At 37.7% G+C, this 19,879-nt stretch overlaps 1 protein-coding gene across 3 annotated transcripts in view; it reads right to left on the reverse strand.

Moving 5' to 3' along the window:
* The window catches only part of Ttc29 (tetratricopeptide repeat domain 29), a 192,749-nt gene extending 183,624 nt beyond the window's left edge, over nt 1-9,125 (reverse strand). For 2 of the 3 annotated variants that reach the window (XM_005386666.1, XM_013515339.1), the window contains exons 1-3: nt 9,005-9,125; nt 3,175-3,272; nt 1,167-1,250 (exon numbers count right to left, since the gene is read on the reverse strand). In XM_005386666.1, the coding sequence (XP_005386723.1) occupies nt 1,167-1,250; nt 3,175-3,266 (176 nt within the window). In that variant the 5' untranslated portion in view covers nt 3,267-3,272; nt 9,005-9,125. The other variant, XM_013515340.1, reaches the window with a different exon arrangement.
* Nucleotides 9,126-19,879: the final 10,754 nt, after the last annotated feature.

Consider the following 19,879-nt stretch of genomic DNA (forward strand, 5'->3'; position numbering starts at 1 on the left):
AGTTAATAGCACTATATTATCCTGTAATATTGCCCTTTAACTTTATCCAACAAGTTACCACAGACAGTTAATGAGTTAACAATTAGAGTAATTGTTAAATCACAGATATTGCACATAGCAGTCGGAGAGCTCTATGGAAGTAAGTGACAGTTACTGTTAAATTTTGTCATTTTAAAGTAGCTATTGACAGACTGAAGTACTTTGAATTTTAGTATTATATGTAAATTGAGAAGCTAATGAAAACCAAAATAAAACAGATATTCTATTTTGGTCTCTAGGTTGCACCCATAATTTCAGGATCTATGAAATCTATACCAAATTTCTATAATTTCAGGATCTATGAAATCTATACCAAAAATATCATTACGAACATTACTTCAGGAGAATCTCATAGCATTAGACAAGATAATATTTTTTAAAGATTTGTTGCATAAAATTCTGTAATTGAAACATTTAATGAATTCAATGAGATGTATATACATTTATAAGATTTCAATTTTTTAATGTTTACCCTTGAACTGATTATAATAATCATTAGGTCTATAGGTAACTAACATTAAAGGCTGTTTAGCTATTATTATAGGCTTCTACTCATTTTTCACTAACTTTGATGGATTTTTACTCTGTTTTTATTTATCCCACATATTAGATTCTAAATAGTTGTAAAATGAAAAAACTTACATTGTCCATCTAAAACATAAATCCAGAAATTTTAGAATTATTTTTAAATTAAACAGTGAACTATGATCCATTGATTCTCTTTGTGGGTTATTGAATGAAAGAAAAATACACTTGCTAGGGTTATTTTTATCTAATCACCAAGAAAAGAAAGATACAAATCTTTCTCTTAAAGCTCTTTCTCCTCCATGGAAGGAATAAACCTTAAAATGGAGATTAATAAGTAATTGACAGCCCAGACTTAAATACTTTAAATGTGATCATATAATATCTTGGTAAACGTAAGGATTTTGAAAGCCATAAAATTAAAAACATGCGTATGTGTAAGATCAATAGGTATGACTTATCACTATTTCATATGAGCTTTAATTTTTAAATGCCATGTTCCAGTGAGAAAGTGTACTGCACAGGAAAATTGAAATTTCAATAAAGAATCAAGACAAAGAAACAAACTTCATATTAAAGTACCTTTAAGAGGCTATACTTACGCAGCAACCTCCTCTTTTGACAATCCTTTGAAATTCACCTCCAGGTAATGATCTATGTCCTCTTTTTCTTTAATCAGTTGAGACCTACATGAAGTGCAAAGAAATAATAAAGCACTGCCTTATGAAGTTGAAAAGCTCCCAAACACATAAAATGCCAACAGGAGAACAGAAGTATTCAGGGCATAATAGCATCGATAATAAATATTCTGAAATCACTATAGAGTTCGGTTGTTGGTGGATCATTTCAAAATTTTAATTTTTCTGAATGGAAACAGATAGGGAAGATCATTAAAGCCAGTGTATAAGCAAGTAAAACAGCAACAAATTGCAATAATACACTTTCTTAAAGAAGTGGAGTTTTCTCCTCAACAATTATAATGTCTTCCATCTTGTTCATGCTGTTTCACAGCATAAAATTCTGGCTGCAAAAGTCGTATGTATCTAGCATACAATCTTGAATCAAGAGCATTTATTTGATAAAAACATTATTAGTTTTTTCCTGAAATGCTGTTTAAATAGCATTTTTAAAAATCACACATAAATTTCAAATTATTAGAGGTTAAATGCATGATTTTTAAGACTTTGTTGAGCAATGTATCTGTAGTGTTCTCACACTTCACAACTCCTTTACTTGAGAAAATAAACATGCTATTAACCTCTCATAACCATCAAGATACGGAACTAAGCACATATCTTTGCTATAGTCAGAAGCTATTAATGACTGTGAAATTTACCCTAAGGGTTAACTATAAAAACATTTTTCTTCAGTAAAATGAATAAAAGAAGTTTTCTTTAAAATCCACCTGATTTTAGGAATTGCTCACCTTGAAAAGAAAATAAAATCTCAATCATTCAAAAAGACAGGAAAAACAAGGTTTTTTTTTTCAGACTTTGCAAACATTTCACAGTATGCAAATGTGAGAGGCAAAGCTGGAACAGACATAGAAATTATGCATCTATCAAAAGCTTTTTCAGCTACAGAAAAAGAAATTTTTGATTTGTTGTTTTAAAAGAACTTTTATGTTAGTTTAGCTGTGTATTTATTTTGGTCCAGGGACTTTGGTCTTTTCCAGAAATACTAAAAATGAGATATAAGAACAAAGAAGTCTTATAATACTTTGATCACTATGCCTTGCAGGAATTGAGAATTATGTATATAAAGAAAATAGTCAAACTTACACATGCAAATTATTCATACTGATAAATATACATATTACTAAAAATCAATAAAATTACAAATGGCAATTTCAAAGTTGCACAATCTCAGGTTATAATCATAAATATGATAAAAAAATGCCTCAAATTCTCTGTTCTGCAGTTTCTCAGTGACAACTCCAGTCACAAGCTGCAGCAGTTTGACGATGTACATTTTAGATCTCAGCATAATTTCAGAGCTAAATCGTGCCCACCAATCTAACCTAGTAGGGAAGGTGCACCCTTGTGCCTTCGAGAGCTTATTTGGAGGTTCAGCAGAGAAGTGCAGCTACTGCTACACCGTTGAGTTGACCTAGGAAATGGTCCTCTTCGGAGCTTCAGGAAGGGGAGGGATGCACAACGAGCGGTGAGGGAGGAAGGGGACACCTGTCCTGACAGCCAGAGCAGCCCAGTCAAACCCGGTGATCCATGAGTGACAGATGCTGCTGCCCGATCACCCTCACATCCACACTTGTCCCTTTAAAACAGTGTTTATGGTCTTGTGGATTAAAAGCCACATACCTTTCATTTTAAAAGTTTCTTTGCTTTCTTTACACACATTTTTAAAAGAAACATCTCGAAACTCTTCAGGAACTGTGACATAATTGCAAAAGGAAGCAAAATGATTAAAGGAGCATTAGCTTGAGAAATGTATTTACAGTTTTTGAGTGAGGTTCATCAGTCCTCTTGAAACAAATCTGAACGCCTGATTTCTTTTCCTTAAACGGTTTCATTTTCCGAGGTGTTCCATTGTCATCTCTTACTGAAGACATTTTATTCTGCAGGAAAAGAATTGCCAACCAGGGCAACATACCTTGGAATTGTGCTTGCGGAGCATGGCAGCTTCTGTCTGGCTAAAGCCATAAGCTTTGGACGCGTCATTGTCGGTGGGGGAAGGGTGGTCATTTTGGACTATGAAAAATAAGCAGAAATGACACTGTAAAGAATGAATCCTCAAAAAATTCTTTATGGTGTGATTAGCAATCTAGTCTGTCTTCCTGGGGCAGAACACCTCCATAGGTAGAGCTATTGTTATGTTACTCAGGAACAACACTTGTGAATGGATTCTACATGTTGCTTGTCTCATTATTTTTGTCTACTGTTTGCTTCTCAGCCAATTTATTCCTTGTCTGCAGCCAGTTTATTACTAATCTCCACCACAAACTAGATAAGAAGGAAACCTGATGAATGCATTGAAGATTCAGATAACCAGCTTGCTCTGCTAAGTTTTGCTAAGGGGCGTGGTTGCAGTTAACGGATGAAGCTTCTTCCGCTAGCTGTGGATTTCAGATGCTTATGCCTCGCTCTCCTGTCACAATCAATGATAAAAAATAGCTCAAACTTTATTGTTTTCTCAACACCTCACCATTTACAGGTTAAAGTTTCCTTAGAAGTGATGGGTGCTAGAATAATTCTCAATGAGAGAGCTCCCTTGCTCAGGAAGCACATAGCTATAATATGTAGTATAAATACAGCGACTTTAAACGTTGTTTAAAATAACATTATGTCTCACAATTTATAAGTATCAGGAATTTGGACATGGCGTAACAGAGATGACTCTTCTCTGCTCTGTGATGACTGGGGCCTCTGCTGGGAAGGCTCGGAAGCTGAGATAACACAGTGGTGAGGGACGGTCGTCAGCTGCACCTGTCTTCACTCAGGTATCTGGTGTTGGAGCTAACTCTTAGCTGGGATCTCCACTGGGGCTGTCTGTTGAAATACATATGTGTGGTCTGCTCATACGGGTTGAGTTTCCTCACAGCACGGCAACCTCAGATGCCTTATGGGACAGCTCCGGGCTCGAAAAACAAGAATCTCAACAAAATGTCAGGTGGTAGCTGTATCTCTTTTGAGAGTCTGGCCTTGAAAGTCAGATAGTGTCACTTCTACTATAATAACAGGCCTGTCCAAACTCAATGCAAGTGAACACAGAACCATCTCCTGATGGACAGTGTCAAAGGCATGCTGCAAGAAGATAATGCGGGGTGAGAGACACAGTGCGGAGTTGTTTAGAAAATGCAGTGTGCCACAGTGGGGAGCAATAGGAAAGGCAAGTTTACAACATCAAGTTATTTAAACTCTTAACCCCAGTGGAAGCAATATGGGCATAAGATTTGGTAGATTTAGAACAGAAAAATTGTCACATGTTGCAAGCACTCTCAGGGCAAGATAACCCATACTTCTGTTAAACAGAGGGGCATCCCAACAGCCAAAATCCACCTGCCTCCAAGTATGTCCTCCAGCTTTGGCTTCTACCTTAAGCATCACCAAATATCTGGAAGGGTTCTTGTAGGTATCAAATCACTATATATAGCATTTCATACCTGTACGATGAACAGTAAATCATAATGAAGATAGGCCTTGTATATATTCAATAGGTGTTTATTGAACTACTACTATGAGACAGGGTACTGTTCTAAGTACCAAATGTTAGTGAACAAAAAGACAAACCTCTCTGACTTCACAGAATCCCATTATAGGCATGGAGACAGACGGTACACAGTAAGCAAAAATATATAGAATAAATGTATCCTATAAATATCTTATCATCAAAATATCTGAGATATATCTTATCCATCCAGATGATGGATGATAAGATTTGATAGTGATAAATACAGCAGAGAACTAGAAACTACACACATGCTCACAAACACAGGAGGGATAAATAAGAGCAAAGCAGATGAAGTCAAAGAAGCTAGGGATAGTTTTGGTAGTGTACCCGCAATGCAGTCTTGAAAGTTACTATAAAAACTGTAACTTTTTTGTCATCGAGGTAAGAATTCATTGGAGGATACGTAACATCAAAGTGGTGTGATTTCACATTCACTTTGAAAGAATCACTCTGGTGTGGCTTTCTTCCGGAGTTAGACTGTAGGGAAAGGAAGGCAGACAGCAGAGAGGGCAGCTAGGAGCTGCTGTGGTATCTGGATGGGAGACGACAGTGGTTTATGCAGACAAGAAAGTAAGGGTGTGGTCAGGACCAACACATGTCCACCTCTGGGCAGCTGAGTCATGATAGTCCTCTGGCGCCCCGAAGCCATAGTTAGGTGGGGTGGGGGAGGAACATGAAGACCTTCAGGGAAATCTTTTGAAATTCAGTATAGAGATGGGCAGTCTTGTATATCTGAAAAAGTTTATTACCTTGGCCTAAAAATATTTTTTCACCTACTTGAAAAGATACTTCCAATGCAGATCAATGCTTTATTTTAAATATAACACAATCCTAATCTTAGTTTATTGAGGCATGACATGTTCCACAAATCCTTTTTTATACACTTTTAGCTTGAAAACATGGTCAACCGTAAATATGAGTCCCTTCCTGCAGAAAAAACATCAAAAGATATTGCTTTGCACAGAATAACTTCATAATATAATGGCTTGTTTTCTAACTTAATATATTTGATCCAATGTTGTATTAGCAGAGTTACTTGGAAAACAAGAATCTACTACATGGCAACATCATGCAGAACTCTTGTTAAAGGGTATTGACTAACATAAGCTGAACTCCACGGACAGATTTGAGTGGACACCGCAGGCTCCTCCAGTTCACTTCCTGTGAGTTTACTCCACAGCAATGGTAATGACTGCATTTCAGAGGTCTCCAAAGTTAGAGAGTGAATTTGAGCTAACCCAGTTCTTAACCCTTACCTAGCCCTGATGGATTTCAAAAAGGATAGAAGATAACAATAATCACAGTGTATCGAGTAAGGACATTCCATCTCTACTAGTTAAGATTTTCTGAAGGTCCCTCTTTGCTTACCCGGATGTTACACAGCGGGTACTGGGGCCAGAAGAAACTGCACAGTGGGCACCTTTGAAAGGCTCATCAAGAGGCTTCCCCCAAACTAGGAAGACCTAACTATTTGCAGACAGAGAAATAAAATCCTAGAATCTCTGATCTGGTCAGTATTTCCCATCAAGGTGCATACAATTCCTCCTCCTAGGGTGGGCTAGTCTGTTATGTAAAATTCATCCTTGTTCATTTTTGTTTGTGATATACATTTTTTTTCTAGAAGATATGGGCATCTAATGAAACCAAATGCAAATGATATACATGGAGACGAACATGTCTTCTTTGTCACACAGATCAACTACAATTTTTAAAAAATTCTGAGTCAACGTTTCCTACCATTAAAGTTTCAGCTGCCAGTTTCTTCATTTTGCTCTCCTCTGATCTGAGAACATGAGCAGCAGGAGCACCTTTACTCTTAAATTTAGTTTAATGTAAGTATTGCAAGCCCTGCTGGCAAGCCTCAAGGCACAAACTGAACGGGGGGTGGTCAGAGCTGAATTAGAAAGTGAGAAAAGTTATTAACTGCATGCTGGAAAAATAGCCCTCAATCAATCTATGTTGGAAAGTGTAAGCTCATAGTTAGGATGAAAATCCAGTAGGTTGTCTTTTTGCTCTAAATCCTATACCCTACCTTGCCTATACCTGTTGGGCAAAGGTATTTTTTCATAATCAATACATGCTCATAGACGGGTGTTTTATTTTATACAATAGATGTGTGATCTGAATTTCTTGATGCACATGATATTTGAAACGCATGCAAATTATTATCTACACAATCACTGTCTTTTTATGACTTAAAGTTTAATATTATTTATGCTGAATTCTCCTAAAGTAGGAATGAGCTATATTCAAGCAAGCAGAAGCAGCCAAGAGGAAAGAAAGAGGGAAGAAATGCAAGCACGTTCAGGGACCTGACAGTTCGGGCTTTCATTATACCTACAGAGTGATGAAAGCCTTTTATTCTGTGTTAACATGAGTTGCAGTGTTTTCCCTGTGTTGGCCAGACAGCGTTCCAAGTTCCTAGGTGAGCCCCAACCTAGACTTGACAATGAGGATTGTGACTAGTGCAGTGTGCTGAATGTCTTAGGCCCATAGCAGAAATGGAACATATTGCCCTTGGCCATCAGGCTCCTCCCAGCTTGTTACTGCAGAGGAGAAAACACAAGAGGCATGTAGTTTAAGGAGGGGAACAGCTCCTCAGGTAAGAGAGAAGGAGAATGAGAAGTACCTTTCTGGCTGGTACTGAAGTGAATTTAGCCCATAGAACCCAGGCTGAATCAGTCTGCTTAGAGGACCCAGAGGCAGTCTGTCAGTGCCAGCAAGTGGGCAGTGCTACATGTGGCACCACAGGGCTGAGACAAAGATCAAAAGGCCGCCCGAAGCCATTCCACTGTTGGTATTCAGAAGAGATTTGGTGCAATCTTTGATCTGCTGGTTGGTTCTTGTATCAGCGGTTACAGTCTCTAAGTTTGGCCCCCACATGCGAAGACAAATGAGAATGGAAAAATACAGGATGAAAGGTTTGAAAGTTCTGGGTCAGAGTAAATGTGTTTCATGGTGTGAGTTTAAATTTCTGGCCCCCAAGTAAAATTCTTCAAAGAGTAACCCTCCCCTCTGCCCTCTATCCCAGGGAGGCCATCATCAGGAAACATGGCAGGGGGTGCCTGGACAGAGGCTACTTGGGAAAGAACTGGGTCTGAGGCTGACCGGTCCCCAGGGTTCAGTCACTTTGGGGTACAAGTTGGCATGACAGAGATAAGGCAATAAGCCACAGCATGAAAATTTATTACATATCCTCCAGGGAGTTCAAAGTAAATATGACAAAATTATTTATAAGAATTAAAACTTCTCATACCACCACCAGAAACTCTTGTATTAAGGAAGCTTAAAGAAAACTACAGAAGAAAAATCAGAAATCATGCTCCTTGTAACAGTAAAAACTATTCACATTTATAAGTTTAAGGTGTTGTTAATAATGTTTATCCCTTGCCTTAAAACTTTTTCAAACTTCTGCCATTCTGTGATAGATAATTAGGTAAGTTGTTAAATAAATAGAAATCACACTTCTCCCACCAACTGACATTTATTGATGGTTAAATAAAAATATAAAGTAGGAAAAGTGTTTGAAAGCAGGTCACCTTTCACTTGACTTACATTTACAGATTATAATGAATGTCTCTCCAACCTTACAGATTTCAGCCTGAAAACCAGGAAGCAAAATATAATATAGTAAAGGAGAGAGGAAAAATAAAGTCACAAGTCAGTACAATGACTCCTCTGCTTGTCCCAAGTTACGGAATTCAGTTCATTCATATAAAAAAATGCTAAATTACTTGCTAAGTGGGTAGGTGAACTTTAAACAGAATGAAGTGTAGATCCTATGAAACTAATCACTACCTGAAGGAATGCCAAGACATCTGAAATATGTATGCGTATTGATGTATTCCAATGCAGTTTTTGCTCTTAAAATTATAAAATAGGGTTAATTTTATTTATTATTCTTTTCTTTTCATCTTTCTTTCTTTCTTTCTTTCTTTCTTTCTTTCTTTCTTTCTTTCTTTCTTTTCTTTCTTTCACCAAAACCAAGAGAGGCTCAGTTCCCTTGCTTCCTCCCACTTCTGAACAGAACTGATGGACTTATCCCTCCACCTATTTACTTTTCCAGGTGAACTGCCAAGCAAAAGCAGCATTCGTTTTGTTTTTGAGCTACACGGCGAGGGCCTCGACTTAGGAAGCATGACAACTCTGACGCAGGAAGGTCTCACCGGCTCAGGGAGGCCCGGAAGAACAGCCCACCTCTCCTAGAAGAGGACAAAGACCTGTCGCCAGCCTAGCCCAAGCAGTCACAAACCTCGCTGGACTGACTCTGCGGAGCAACTCTGGTTTTCCGTTCTGCCCAAGATCCCCTCTACTGGTACCAGGTGCGGAGCTGTTCAGAGGCCGCAGGGCGAAAAGAGGGGACGCAGAGAGCGTCTCCAGGGAAACAGAGAGCAAGGCGGGGCGGGCGGGGGCGGAGTTAGGCTAAACCGGGCTTGGGGATTGGGCAGCGCTCAGACTCTCCGGGTGTGGGCCGGTGCCTGGGGGTGGGGCCATCGATTCCGGACCTCTGGCCGAGCTGGCTTCCCTAGCAAGGCCGCTTTCCAAGTTCACAGAACCCGGGCTTGAGCTGACCGCCTAAGTCATTTCCTTCACAGCTATACATTCTCAGCTTTTTAGCCACATTTCCGTTTGCCCACGAGATTGGTGGAAAACCGCTCATTTTGCATTCATAAGCCCCATGACCTGTTGCCATTTTGTACATCTGGATAAATCACCCACTGCCCTCTCGGTCACCTGTTGCGTTCGAACCTGTGCAAATACCTTTCCCAATCCTATCTCCAGTAAGATAACCCAATTTTGAGTTGTAATCAACTAAAAAATACTCAGACCTTGCATCCTGTCCTTTATTACTATTATTATTATTACTAGTATTACTATTGCTGAACGTTCAGGTGAAATTCAGGATTTTATATTTACCCAGTCTAATCGTTACCCTGCTAAGCTCATCCCGTTTTTTCCTTCTCTCGCATGTAGGTGCAAGGGAATGAACCCTCTTGCTCGTTCTCTTATATGCATAGGGGCAAACGAGTGAGCCTCGTTGCTTAAAATTCTCAAATCCAGATGCCAGTGAAGTGTAGCTTTTATTCACACCCCCTGTTACACACTGTAAGAGAGGGAGCGCCAATAGTGCTCATCTGGCTCTTTCTATTAACCGGAAATTGATTCTGTTTGGAGTACAAGCGTGACAACCCTAACCACACTTTCATTACAACATCTAATTTGCTGTAACAAATCACTGAATTATTTCCACCAAGCAGGTTTACCTTACACGTTCAGTTGATCTCTGTGACTACCTGTAATTGGGCTCCGCCTCATTCTTCACATTAGGAAGTCCCCTTCTATTCTCGTGAATTCACTTGCCGGCTTTCACTTGACGCAGTTCTGCTGTGACTTGTGTAAATTTTGTTTCTCTCCTTGCTGTTTTTCCGTGTTGGAGATTTGTGAATTCTGTGCGTCTCATCTCTCACTTGTACCTCACTTGGTTGGCTTTCTAGGTTGCTGCTTTCTTCCTTTTTGGAATTATTCTTTCTGCAGCTGTATTTTTTCACTGGCAATACTGTGACTAATTCTCTTTCTCCTACTCGGCAAAGGATTTCTCAGAGCCACGAAATTCAGTTAGATAACTTTATTTGCAAGCGACAGAAAACTCAAAAAGGCTTAAGCAAAAAGAGGAAACTTTCCTACAAAGGATGCCAGCTTCATGTGGCACTTTTCTAGAAATTTGGGCCCTTCTGAAAGTTCTAAGGACTCTAAATCACTCCTGGCATTCTCCAGAGAATTAATTTGTACCTCTGCTTCTTCCTCTTAGACCTACCTTAATTATATCTATATCTCTTTGCATAGCACTTAGTTGGTATAAGCCAGTCTTCTCTGAGAGATTGTAAATTCATTTTTTAAAACTTTTATTAGTACAGGCTTGCTGTATATAATGATTGCATTCACTGCAGGGATCAGTAGATTGCAAAATTGAGAGTGTTCACATAGAAGTTATTACAAAGAGATATTAGCTTATTCTTGTCATTGCCTTACTTCCCTGTTGCTGATTTCCTCATTTGTCCCTTTTTGCTTAGCTGTTTATCCCGTGAGGTGTATTCAATCTTTTTGTCTTAATGACCTTATTGTTTCTTTCTGGGATATCCTTGAGAAATTTTTTTTTTCCAGTACCTGGAATCGAACTCATGACCTCGTGCTTGCCAAGCAGGCACTGTGCTGCTGAGCTAAATCCCCAGCCCCACCTTGAGAAATTTTTGTAATGCTTTGGTGGCCATGAATCTCTTGTAGTGCTCCTGGTCATGAATAGATCTTATTTCTCCATCAGTTTGAAAGGAAAATTTTTGCAGGTTATGTAAGTCAGAATTGGAAGATGTTATCTTTTATGGGTTGAAACACTTCACTCCAAGCCCTCCTAGCCTTTAACTTTTGTGTAGATAAGTTTGCTGTGATTTGATTGGGCCTAATTTTGTATGTGATTTGTTGGCTTTCTCTCACAGCTTTTAAGATTTTATCCCTGTGATGGACTTCATGAATTTTGAGTACACTGTAATATGGCATGGTGAGGTTCTGTTTTGATCATGGCTATCTGGTATTCTGTATGCTGTACTTCCCTGTATATTTATTTCTTACCCTACATTTGGGGAGTTTTCTGCCTCTATTTTGATGAACAGTTTTTTTTATGCTATTTGTTTTGTTTTCTGATTTTTCACTTATTCCAATTAGTCTTAGATTAGTTTTCTTTGTGTCACCTGCAAGTTACTGGACCAATTTTTCACTTCTCTTGCTGCTTTTAAGGTGTCATTGAGTAGCTGGTCTTGGAAGGTATAATTGCCTTCCAGTTCTGAAATTCTATCCTAAGACTAGTCTGTCCTGCTACTCATACTTTCAACATGATTGTTAATTTCTGATCAAAACCTTTTTCATGCACTCTAATTCTTTGGTAAACAGGTCATACATGTTTTTAATAAATTTATTTCACACATCTAGCTTTCTATTAGTATCTTGAGAGAGCTCTTGCATCTTTTTGATTATTACTTCCATTATATGTGGGATATCTTCTCTTATCCCACTGAGCATCTCCGAGCTGTTTTCTAACCTCTCTGCTATGCTTTGGAGGAATTCATGTGAGTGGCTTATATTATTCTGCCCCTTGTTGCCCCCAGAATTGGCTTTGGGGAAGTTAGGGGTTTGGGGAGGCATTTAGTTGCCTTTTCTTTCCATATTTCAATTGTTTTGTTTGTTTGTTTTGTTTCATGCTGAGGTCTGTGGCTGCTTATACTCTAAAAAGACTTTGTTGCTAGTATAGAGTTCTCTTCAGTTGCTTTTCAGTAATGTATTTAGGGTATGGCTAACTATCATCTTTTTCCACAACCCCAAGGTCTTGACCACTAGCTATTGTAGTGCACAGTATCCACTTCTTCATTCTACTGGTTTGTTTCTCCCTCGTGAGGTCTCGGGAGGTCTCCGGAGTTGCCCACTTTCACTGTATCTCTGTAGATCTGATCCTTCTTCCTCATGAGCAAGGAGCCAGGAGCTGGGGAGAAAGTATAGACTGCCCCTTCTTTCTTCTCCGTTCTGTTCTATCTCTTCAATTTCTTTGTCAGCTCCAATTCTCCTGTCAGATCTTTCCTGTTCCCAGGGATCCATCTCCCTCCTTCTCTTCCTCCCCAAGTTGTGATTTTCCAGTGTTTGGATTACAAATGTTGGAGAGGCTGATTTGCTGCTGCTTACCACTCTGTCATCTCCCTGAAAGTCCTGTAAACTCACTTAGCGTAGAGATTATTGGCCTATTTTCTTTTGTCTGGAAAATTATAGGGATTGATATACATTATGTGCTCGAAATATTTTTTGAATTAACTGAATGCATGACAGAGTAGATACAAGTTCCTCCAGCTGATTTTTTGTTATGTAATTCTCATTCTCTCTTTCTTTCCTACCTAGAATTCAAGGTGAGGACAGCAGTGATACAACTGATATTTTGCTCTTACTCCTGTAATAACAGCTAGAGTGCCCTTTTCTGACCTTTGCTCTGGAGAAGAGTTTTTAGGATATGTCAGCTCCCCAAAGATACAAATGCTAATCCTCTAGTGGAAGCCAATGCATCACTCTAAACAGCTGTTCTTGAACTATTAGATATCTCAGTCTTGCAAATTGAAAATTATTCTGAATCTTTCATATTTTATTTATGTGTTTTGCTGAATGTATTACTGTAATATCCAAAGACAGAATGTACTAGGTAAATTAGTTTTTGTGTTGGACGATGTCATTATTTTTCTTATGGTCGACTGGTAGGATTAGATATTCTAGGTTTACTATAATTTCTCTCAACATTTAGAAGGTATTATTTCATTTTACCTTATTGCCCAGTGTTTGTGATAAATCCAGTGCCACTTTCACTTTCCTTCCTTTCTGTGTGTTCTCTTAATTAGATTTGTGTTGGCAGTGACAACAACAACCATCAGGGCCTAAAAGTTTATTTCTTGATCACAATATGGAATCATGCCAAGTCACGCTTGGATTATGTTACATGTCATTGTCACAGCACAACTAGGCTCCTAGAATTGCCACCACCTTGATCATTGCTGGTCTATGGCAGAAAAGATAATGAAAACAAATTGCATATTAGCTTCAAAATATTCATCCATAATGACATCCACCACTTTCTTTCACATTTCATTGGCCACAATAACTCACACCATACTCAACTTCAGGCAGGAAACTGTGATCTCACCATGAGTCTGACTGAAGAACCAAATGTCTGGTCACAACGATTATTCTCCAATCTATTTTTCTCTCCTGAAAACAGGCACTTTCTTACTTTAATATTTTTATACTTTCAGGTCTGACAGTTCAAGAGGTTTTTGAGACAGAATCCTTTAGTCAAGAAGACATATCTTTCTTCAGAATTAGGTAGTTGTCTTTTATTTTAAAAATGATTTCTTTATGCAATTTTTCTTTCTCTGTGATTATAGATATTAAATATAGAACTCCTAGATCTGTTGTTTATATCTGTAATTTTTTTTGTTCATTCACATTCTCTTTGTTCCAAAGTCTGGAAAATTTTGAAAATATTACTGTCCAGTCTTTCACTGATGTTTTTGTGGGCAGAATGAGTCATACTCTTAGTATTTGAGAACTCCTTAATTTACTTGATTGTTCCTTTGAATAGATTCTTTTTATAATGAATATCACATCTTCTAAATTATTTCTGAATATTTTAATTAATTTTTACGGTTTCTTTTTTTTTCTTTAAATTGTCTTTTTCTCCAGGAAATTTTTTCTTTGGTTAATGCGGACATTTCTCTTTATGTAGCTTACTGTCTGGTTACTACATGAATTATCAATAAGTTCAGCTGCTAGTAACAGAAAGAAGACAAAGAGGGAAAAAAGAAAAGAAAGAAAAAAGAAAATTGAGAGATCACCCATAGTTTCAGATTCCTAGCCTCTGTTTTGTAGGCTCCCATATATGCATTCCGTTCCCAAGATCATCTAATTGATGATCCAGCCATTGCTTCTGCATTTCATCTGAAGAAAGCATGGGCAATATCATGTTCTTTTCAAGAAGATGAGCACATCTAAACTTGCTTCATTTCCCTGGCAAGAACTTTAGCATTTTGTTATTTAAACTTCATGGGCAGCTGAAAAATATGATCTTTGTTTGTCATAGCCTTATGACTTGTCAAAAAGCAGGTTTATATAACTATAGAAAATAAAAATGAATGGCTAAAAGAAGTTTAGCATTTATCCTATAGATATCAATTTATCTTTAAGATGGAAAAACTGAATCTCTAGTATAACTTACCTTTGTTTTTGAAATGACTGTTTTTCTTTAACTTTCTGATTTGAGTAAGAATTTTGACAGCTCTTGATGCAATGGGCAAAATCATGTCTCCTTGGGTTTCATTTAGGGTGACAGCAAAAAGGCATCAGCTATGTGACATTTATGCCCAAATAAGAAAGATCTCAACCCTCAGGTACCAATACATACACTTGGAGCCCAAGTATTTTCCCGATGATTCATTTAATATCTTCAAAAATGAGTTGTCCTCAAGGTTAAAGTCTTCATTACTGTTTTATGTCTAGGGATGAGGTGGTTAAATGGGGTGCAGAATAATTCAGATGTAATTGGCATCATGTTCAGACCTTATTTTCCCCTTAGTTTCAATTCTCAAATAATTACTTAGTTCTGCTTTACCTGTAGATGCTGAGCAATAATTCCAGGGCTTATGATGGAAAACCATCCATTACACCTTCAGCGCTGTGGTTTCTTTCATTTATTTCATTCTTCAATGTGCTACCTTTTACTTTGTCTTCAGAAGGTCTTTAAACTTTCTCATCTATTGGCAGACAGCTCCTATCTTATTTTCATCATGATTATTATTGTATTTGTTTATGATATTTATAAATGCCTGCCAAGAAATCATTGTTGTGATTTGTGCCCCTCTGAACTTCAGAAGTCAGGTTGATTCTTGTGAGTTCCTGAGCTCAGTTATTTAATCTTTGTCTATTTCCTTTAGCCTAAATTGGCTATGGTAAAATTTTGTTGCTTGGGATTAAACCCTAACTAATAAAGATGTTTGTTCCAGAGGCTGCATTGTGGTCAGTGGATCCTCAGAGAGATGTAAAGTCCTTGGGTTTGGTCTTCTACATCTAATGGAATAATGAAATTCTCGTTCTTGCTGTTTTAAGGTAACACAGCAAATTATGACACCTTTATATGGAAAAGCTAGTAATTACCAACTCATATTAAAAGGGAAACCAAATTGTAAATAACGCCTGCCAAGAAAGCCTACCAAAACCTGATGGACATGTCCAGGAAAGTGTGATAACAGGACATTTCTTCCATTGTGTAACCCATACTTGTTTAACTTATGGCCTTGCAATGTAACTTCAAATGTAACAGGCCATTTCTTCCTTTGTGTAACCCATGCTTATTTAACTGATGGCCTTGCAATGTAACTTGAGATATTTAAACTCCCTTAACAATCCATGATGTCACCAAACCCTTCAATTGCAATGCACCAAATCTGCCTTTGCACCTCCCTGCTTGCCCTCTCTATAAAAGTCCCAAAACCCCACTGGGTGGGACTCTGACTCTCTGGGAGCAATCCCAGTCAAACCCACCAGTGTAAATAAACTGCCTCTTAAGCCTTCTTGGTGCAATTTCTTCTCATGTTTGGCCTTTTTTCTGTAACAACCTTATGTATAAATAATTGTATGTTAATCATAAAACTCTAATGGACCAGGACTATCCACCAAAGATCATCAGAAAACAATGAAGAGTTTAGGCTTTTGGTATTAAATACATGTTTTTGGTGATATTGGATAATAATAAAAAAGAGAATGACAAACAAAAAATAATAACTTCTGTTCTTAAGACATAGAGTATAACCCAGACTCTTCATATAACCACTTGAAAATATCAAGTGACTTATTCACAGCAAGAACTGATTCTTTAGCCCAGGGAGATCTGCCATGTCAGTGTTAGAGCATTCATCAGAAAAGAGTACCAGTTTAACAATAGGAATGGAACTCTCTGGAAATATTTAGGAGATTTGAGTAGCTTAACATTTTCAACCCCTATTAAATCTCTTCCATTGAGAAGGTACCTTGCTTAGAAAATTCCTTTCTTTTGTTTCATGTAGATGTTGATTCCTTACATAAAGATACTGTTATTTCCTGCCTGAGGTTGTTTTCTCTAAGAAAGTATTACAATTTAATCTTTCTTATATTTATATCTTCATTATATTTAGATCGGTAAACAGAAGAGGATTCTATCATGCACTGGGGGAAAATCTGTTTAAAAAGTTAAACGCTGAGAAGGTTTTGATACACGGACACATACACACATATATGGAAAATTGTTAGTTTCCATCAGCAAAACTCTATAGACATTACTTTTTCCTGAAAATGGATTTTGAGTGTTCTTCAACAAAAAGACTGGAACGCAACGTTAAAAAAATAAAATTGTCCAATGGGTACATTTTCCAGAGAATCTAGATTCTATATGCTACTTTAGTTAACTGAGAGTATCCTATTTAATGCTTTCTTGGCTTAATTAATGAAAATTGGCAAACTGGAAAGTAAGTTGTGTTTTAAAAATGGCTTAATTTAAAGGAAGAATTTGACAGTCTTTCAGGGACAGGAATGCAAAGGTACATACATCATATGTGATTCACCTCCTAACTACGTTCCTTAGGAAAGTCTTGAAATTTCCCTTCACCAAAGTTTTGAGTTCTACAGAGGAAACTACCAGAGCTTTCGCTAACTTCTTTCTATGGTTAACAGTGAAGTGTTTGGGGGAGGTGTTATAACAAAAGTGGCGCCTTGGCTTCAAAGGAAATGCAGTATTCCTGGGTAAGAGAAGCAAGATTATTAAAACTCAGCAGGAAAGTATGTGCATTTTCAATAATACACAGCCATGCCTTTGTGTTAATTAGGATGACGTGATGCACAGAGATCTCTGAGTATGATAGATTGGTCATGACATTGCTAGGAATGGAATTAAGGGTAACTCATTTGCTTAGAATTTGATTTGAATGAGAACAGGAGAGAAATATTATCAATCTGGTAAACAGGACTGGCTTGAATTACTAAAAGAGAAAACAGGGAGTCCTACTTTTACTATAGTCTAAGACTATATTCAAAGCCCCTTGAATGAAAGTTCTGTATCCTGTGGTATCCAGAAATACCACACATGCATACTCTGAATCTTTTCCTTATTTTTTTTTCTCAAAGGTAACTGTAGTATTTACTCAGGCAATTGCTCTGGGGAAAGAAATATATTCAAAACTTTTAGATTGTTAAACAGTATAAAATAACTCTGAGCTAATGCTAATTTCTAGAGACCCCCAAATACCCTTACTATTATATAGTAAGTGAAGGAATTTTTTTTAACAAAAAATTTCTCAAATATATTGAGCTCATTCTATGTTGAAGTTTCCTGAATCTTGCTGAATGCTACAGAAAAATGGTAGCATTTTTTAGTGGTCACTTGACCTATGCAATAAAGTTTACTACAGGAGCAGAGGGACAAGAAGCCCTTGAGAATCTCCCTTCATGTAGCAATTTCACTGAGTGAAATAAGTGAAAGGATGCATTAGATTATAATAAAGTTTACTCAGGAAGATTTCCTATAGGCAAAAGATACACAGAGCCAAAGACAAGGAAACATAAGGCAACTTCAGGTCAGTCCGTGATCTTCTCAAGTTGTGCAGGGTACATTTCATCTTTAGAAGAAAAGTTTCCCAAGTAGTCTTGCACACTCCACCAATTTCAAAGAGAAAGCCACACTATGTAAATAGGTACAGATCACCAATCAATGCATTTTTAATAAACAATGTAGACAAGTTAGTACCAAGTGCATTCAGGGGAGTTTCAGACATTAGATGGCCGCTTTCATTGGAATATTGTTTGTGGCCTCTAAAATTCATAGGAAAACCTGACTGTTGTGGTGATCCTGGAACGTGGGGCTGTGTAGAGGTGATGAGGTCATTATAAGGGATTAACGCCTTCTTTGCTGGACCGGATTACTTACTAGTAGTGCGGTTGATATAAAGTAAGACTGCCCATCCTGTTCCCTCTCTTCCTGCTTGTCTCTCTGTTTTTCTTCTTTTCCTGTCTTCTGCTGCAACACAAGACCCTTGCCAGATCTTTCTGCCCAATCTTGGATCCTGTCTTCTTCAAGATTTAACTCCTATCTTGGCTAGGCAACCCTGGAGATAAACTCAGGGCCACCTTGATTCAAATACAAGCTAAACCTCTTCCCTTCCACAGCAGTAAATCAAAAGTCAAACTCCTTCTGGGGACAGAGTCTTGGAAAATGTAGGGGTAATAATTCCTTGCATATTTTCATTTAATCTCTAGGTTAGTTGGACAGAAATATATATATATATATATATATATATATATATGTATATATATATGAATTTTAACTTGATGGAAACTCTAATTGTGCTGCTATTTGTGCTAGTACCTTTTCTTCTGGGGTAATGTGATATGCAGTATATATACTATATAGTACTCTCTATATTCCAATAAATAGGGGGGAAAAGAAGTAATTTGCTTTTATCTAGCAGGGATAGCAGTGTACTTTTATTTTCCAATTCAATAACTGGTCAACTCCAGTTATTTCCATACAATTTAGTCTATAGGGACCTTAATTATCTTACTATGTGATAAAGTATCATGCTGGATCACTGTACTGTGACATATTCTACAAAACCTGGACATCAAAAAATAGCAGGCACCTTACACTCTTCAGTACTACAAATATGCATGTCAAAAAGAACAGTGTACATCTTATAAAAATGCAAGAGTCTTTCGTATAAGTGAATTCTTTTTAATGGAGTGGTATTTAGATGGTTGGGCACTCCATGTCAGACAACGCTGAAAATTTTCCATGTAAACAAAATGCTCATTTTCTTATTTTTACATTTTAAAAATGAAGAGGACTCTGCATCTGTATCCTATCATGAGATGATTATGATAGTTCTTATTTCCTGGCTTCAGGATCTGCCTTGCTATCTGGTGCGATAAAAAAAAATACAGTGTGTGTTTAAATTTTAAAAGGTTTGTTCCATTCAAAAATATATTACCATCAATCCTCCTGAAAATGTTCCTCTTGCTCTGAGCACATTTATCTCCTTCTTGCCATTTTCTAAAGCAGTTTTGGAAGCCGTTTTTTTGGTGAGTGCCTTTGGTTGCACTGGGCCTTTAGTGGGTACTGTGGTGTCCTGAGTAGATACAAAATGTTTACCTCCCATGGTTGCTTTGACTTTGAAGAAGAGCCAGAAGTCACATGGTGCCACATTGTTGAACAATGTGGGTGAGGACACACCATATTGTATTTACCAGCCACCCTTCCACTGGATGACACTCAGCAGCTGTATTCAGCATACTTTTTTATTACCCCTCATAAATATACAAACAAAAGAAGTGCTTCAGCTAGGTGTGGTGGTGCACGCCTGTAATCCCAGCACTTGGGAGGCTGAGGCAGGAGGATCACTGAGAGTTTGAGACCAGCGTGGGCTACAAAGTAATCTCAAGGCCAGCCTGAACTGCATAGCGAGATCCTGTCTCAAAAGAGACAAAAAAAAAAAAGAAAGAAAGAAAAAGAAATGCTTCAGATAAT

This window comes from Chinchilla lanigera, unplaced genomic scaffold (assembly GCF_000276665.1).
Source record: "Chinchilla lanigera isolate Chin_1 unplaced genomic scaffold, ChiLan1.0 scaffold00027, whole genome shotgun sequence".
Lineage (NCBI taxonomy): Eukaryota > Metazoa > Chordata > Mammalia > Rodentia > Chinchillidae > Chinchilla > Chinchilla lanigera.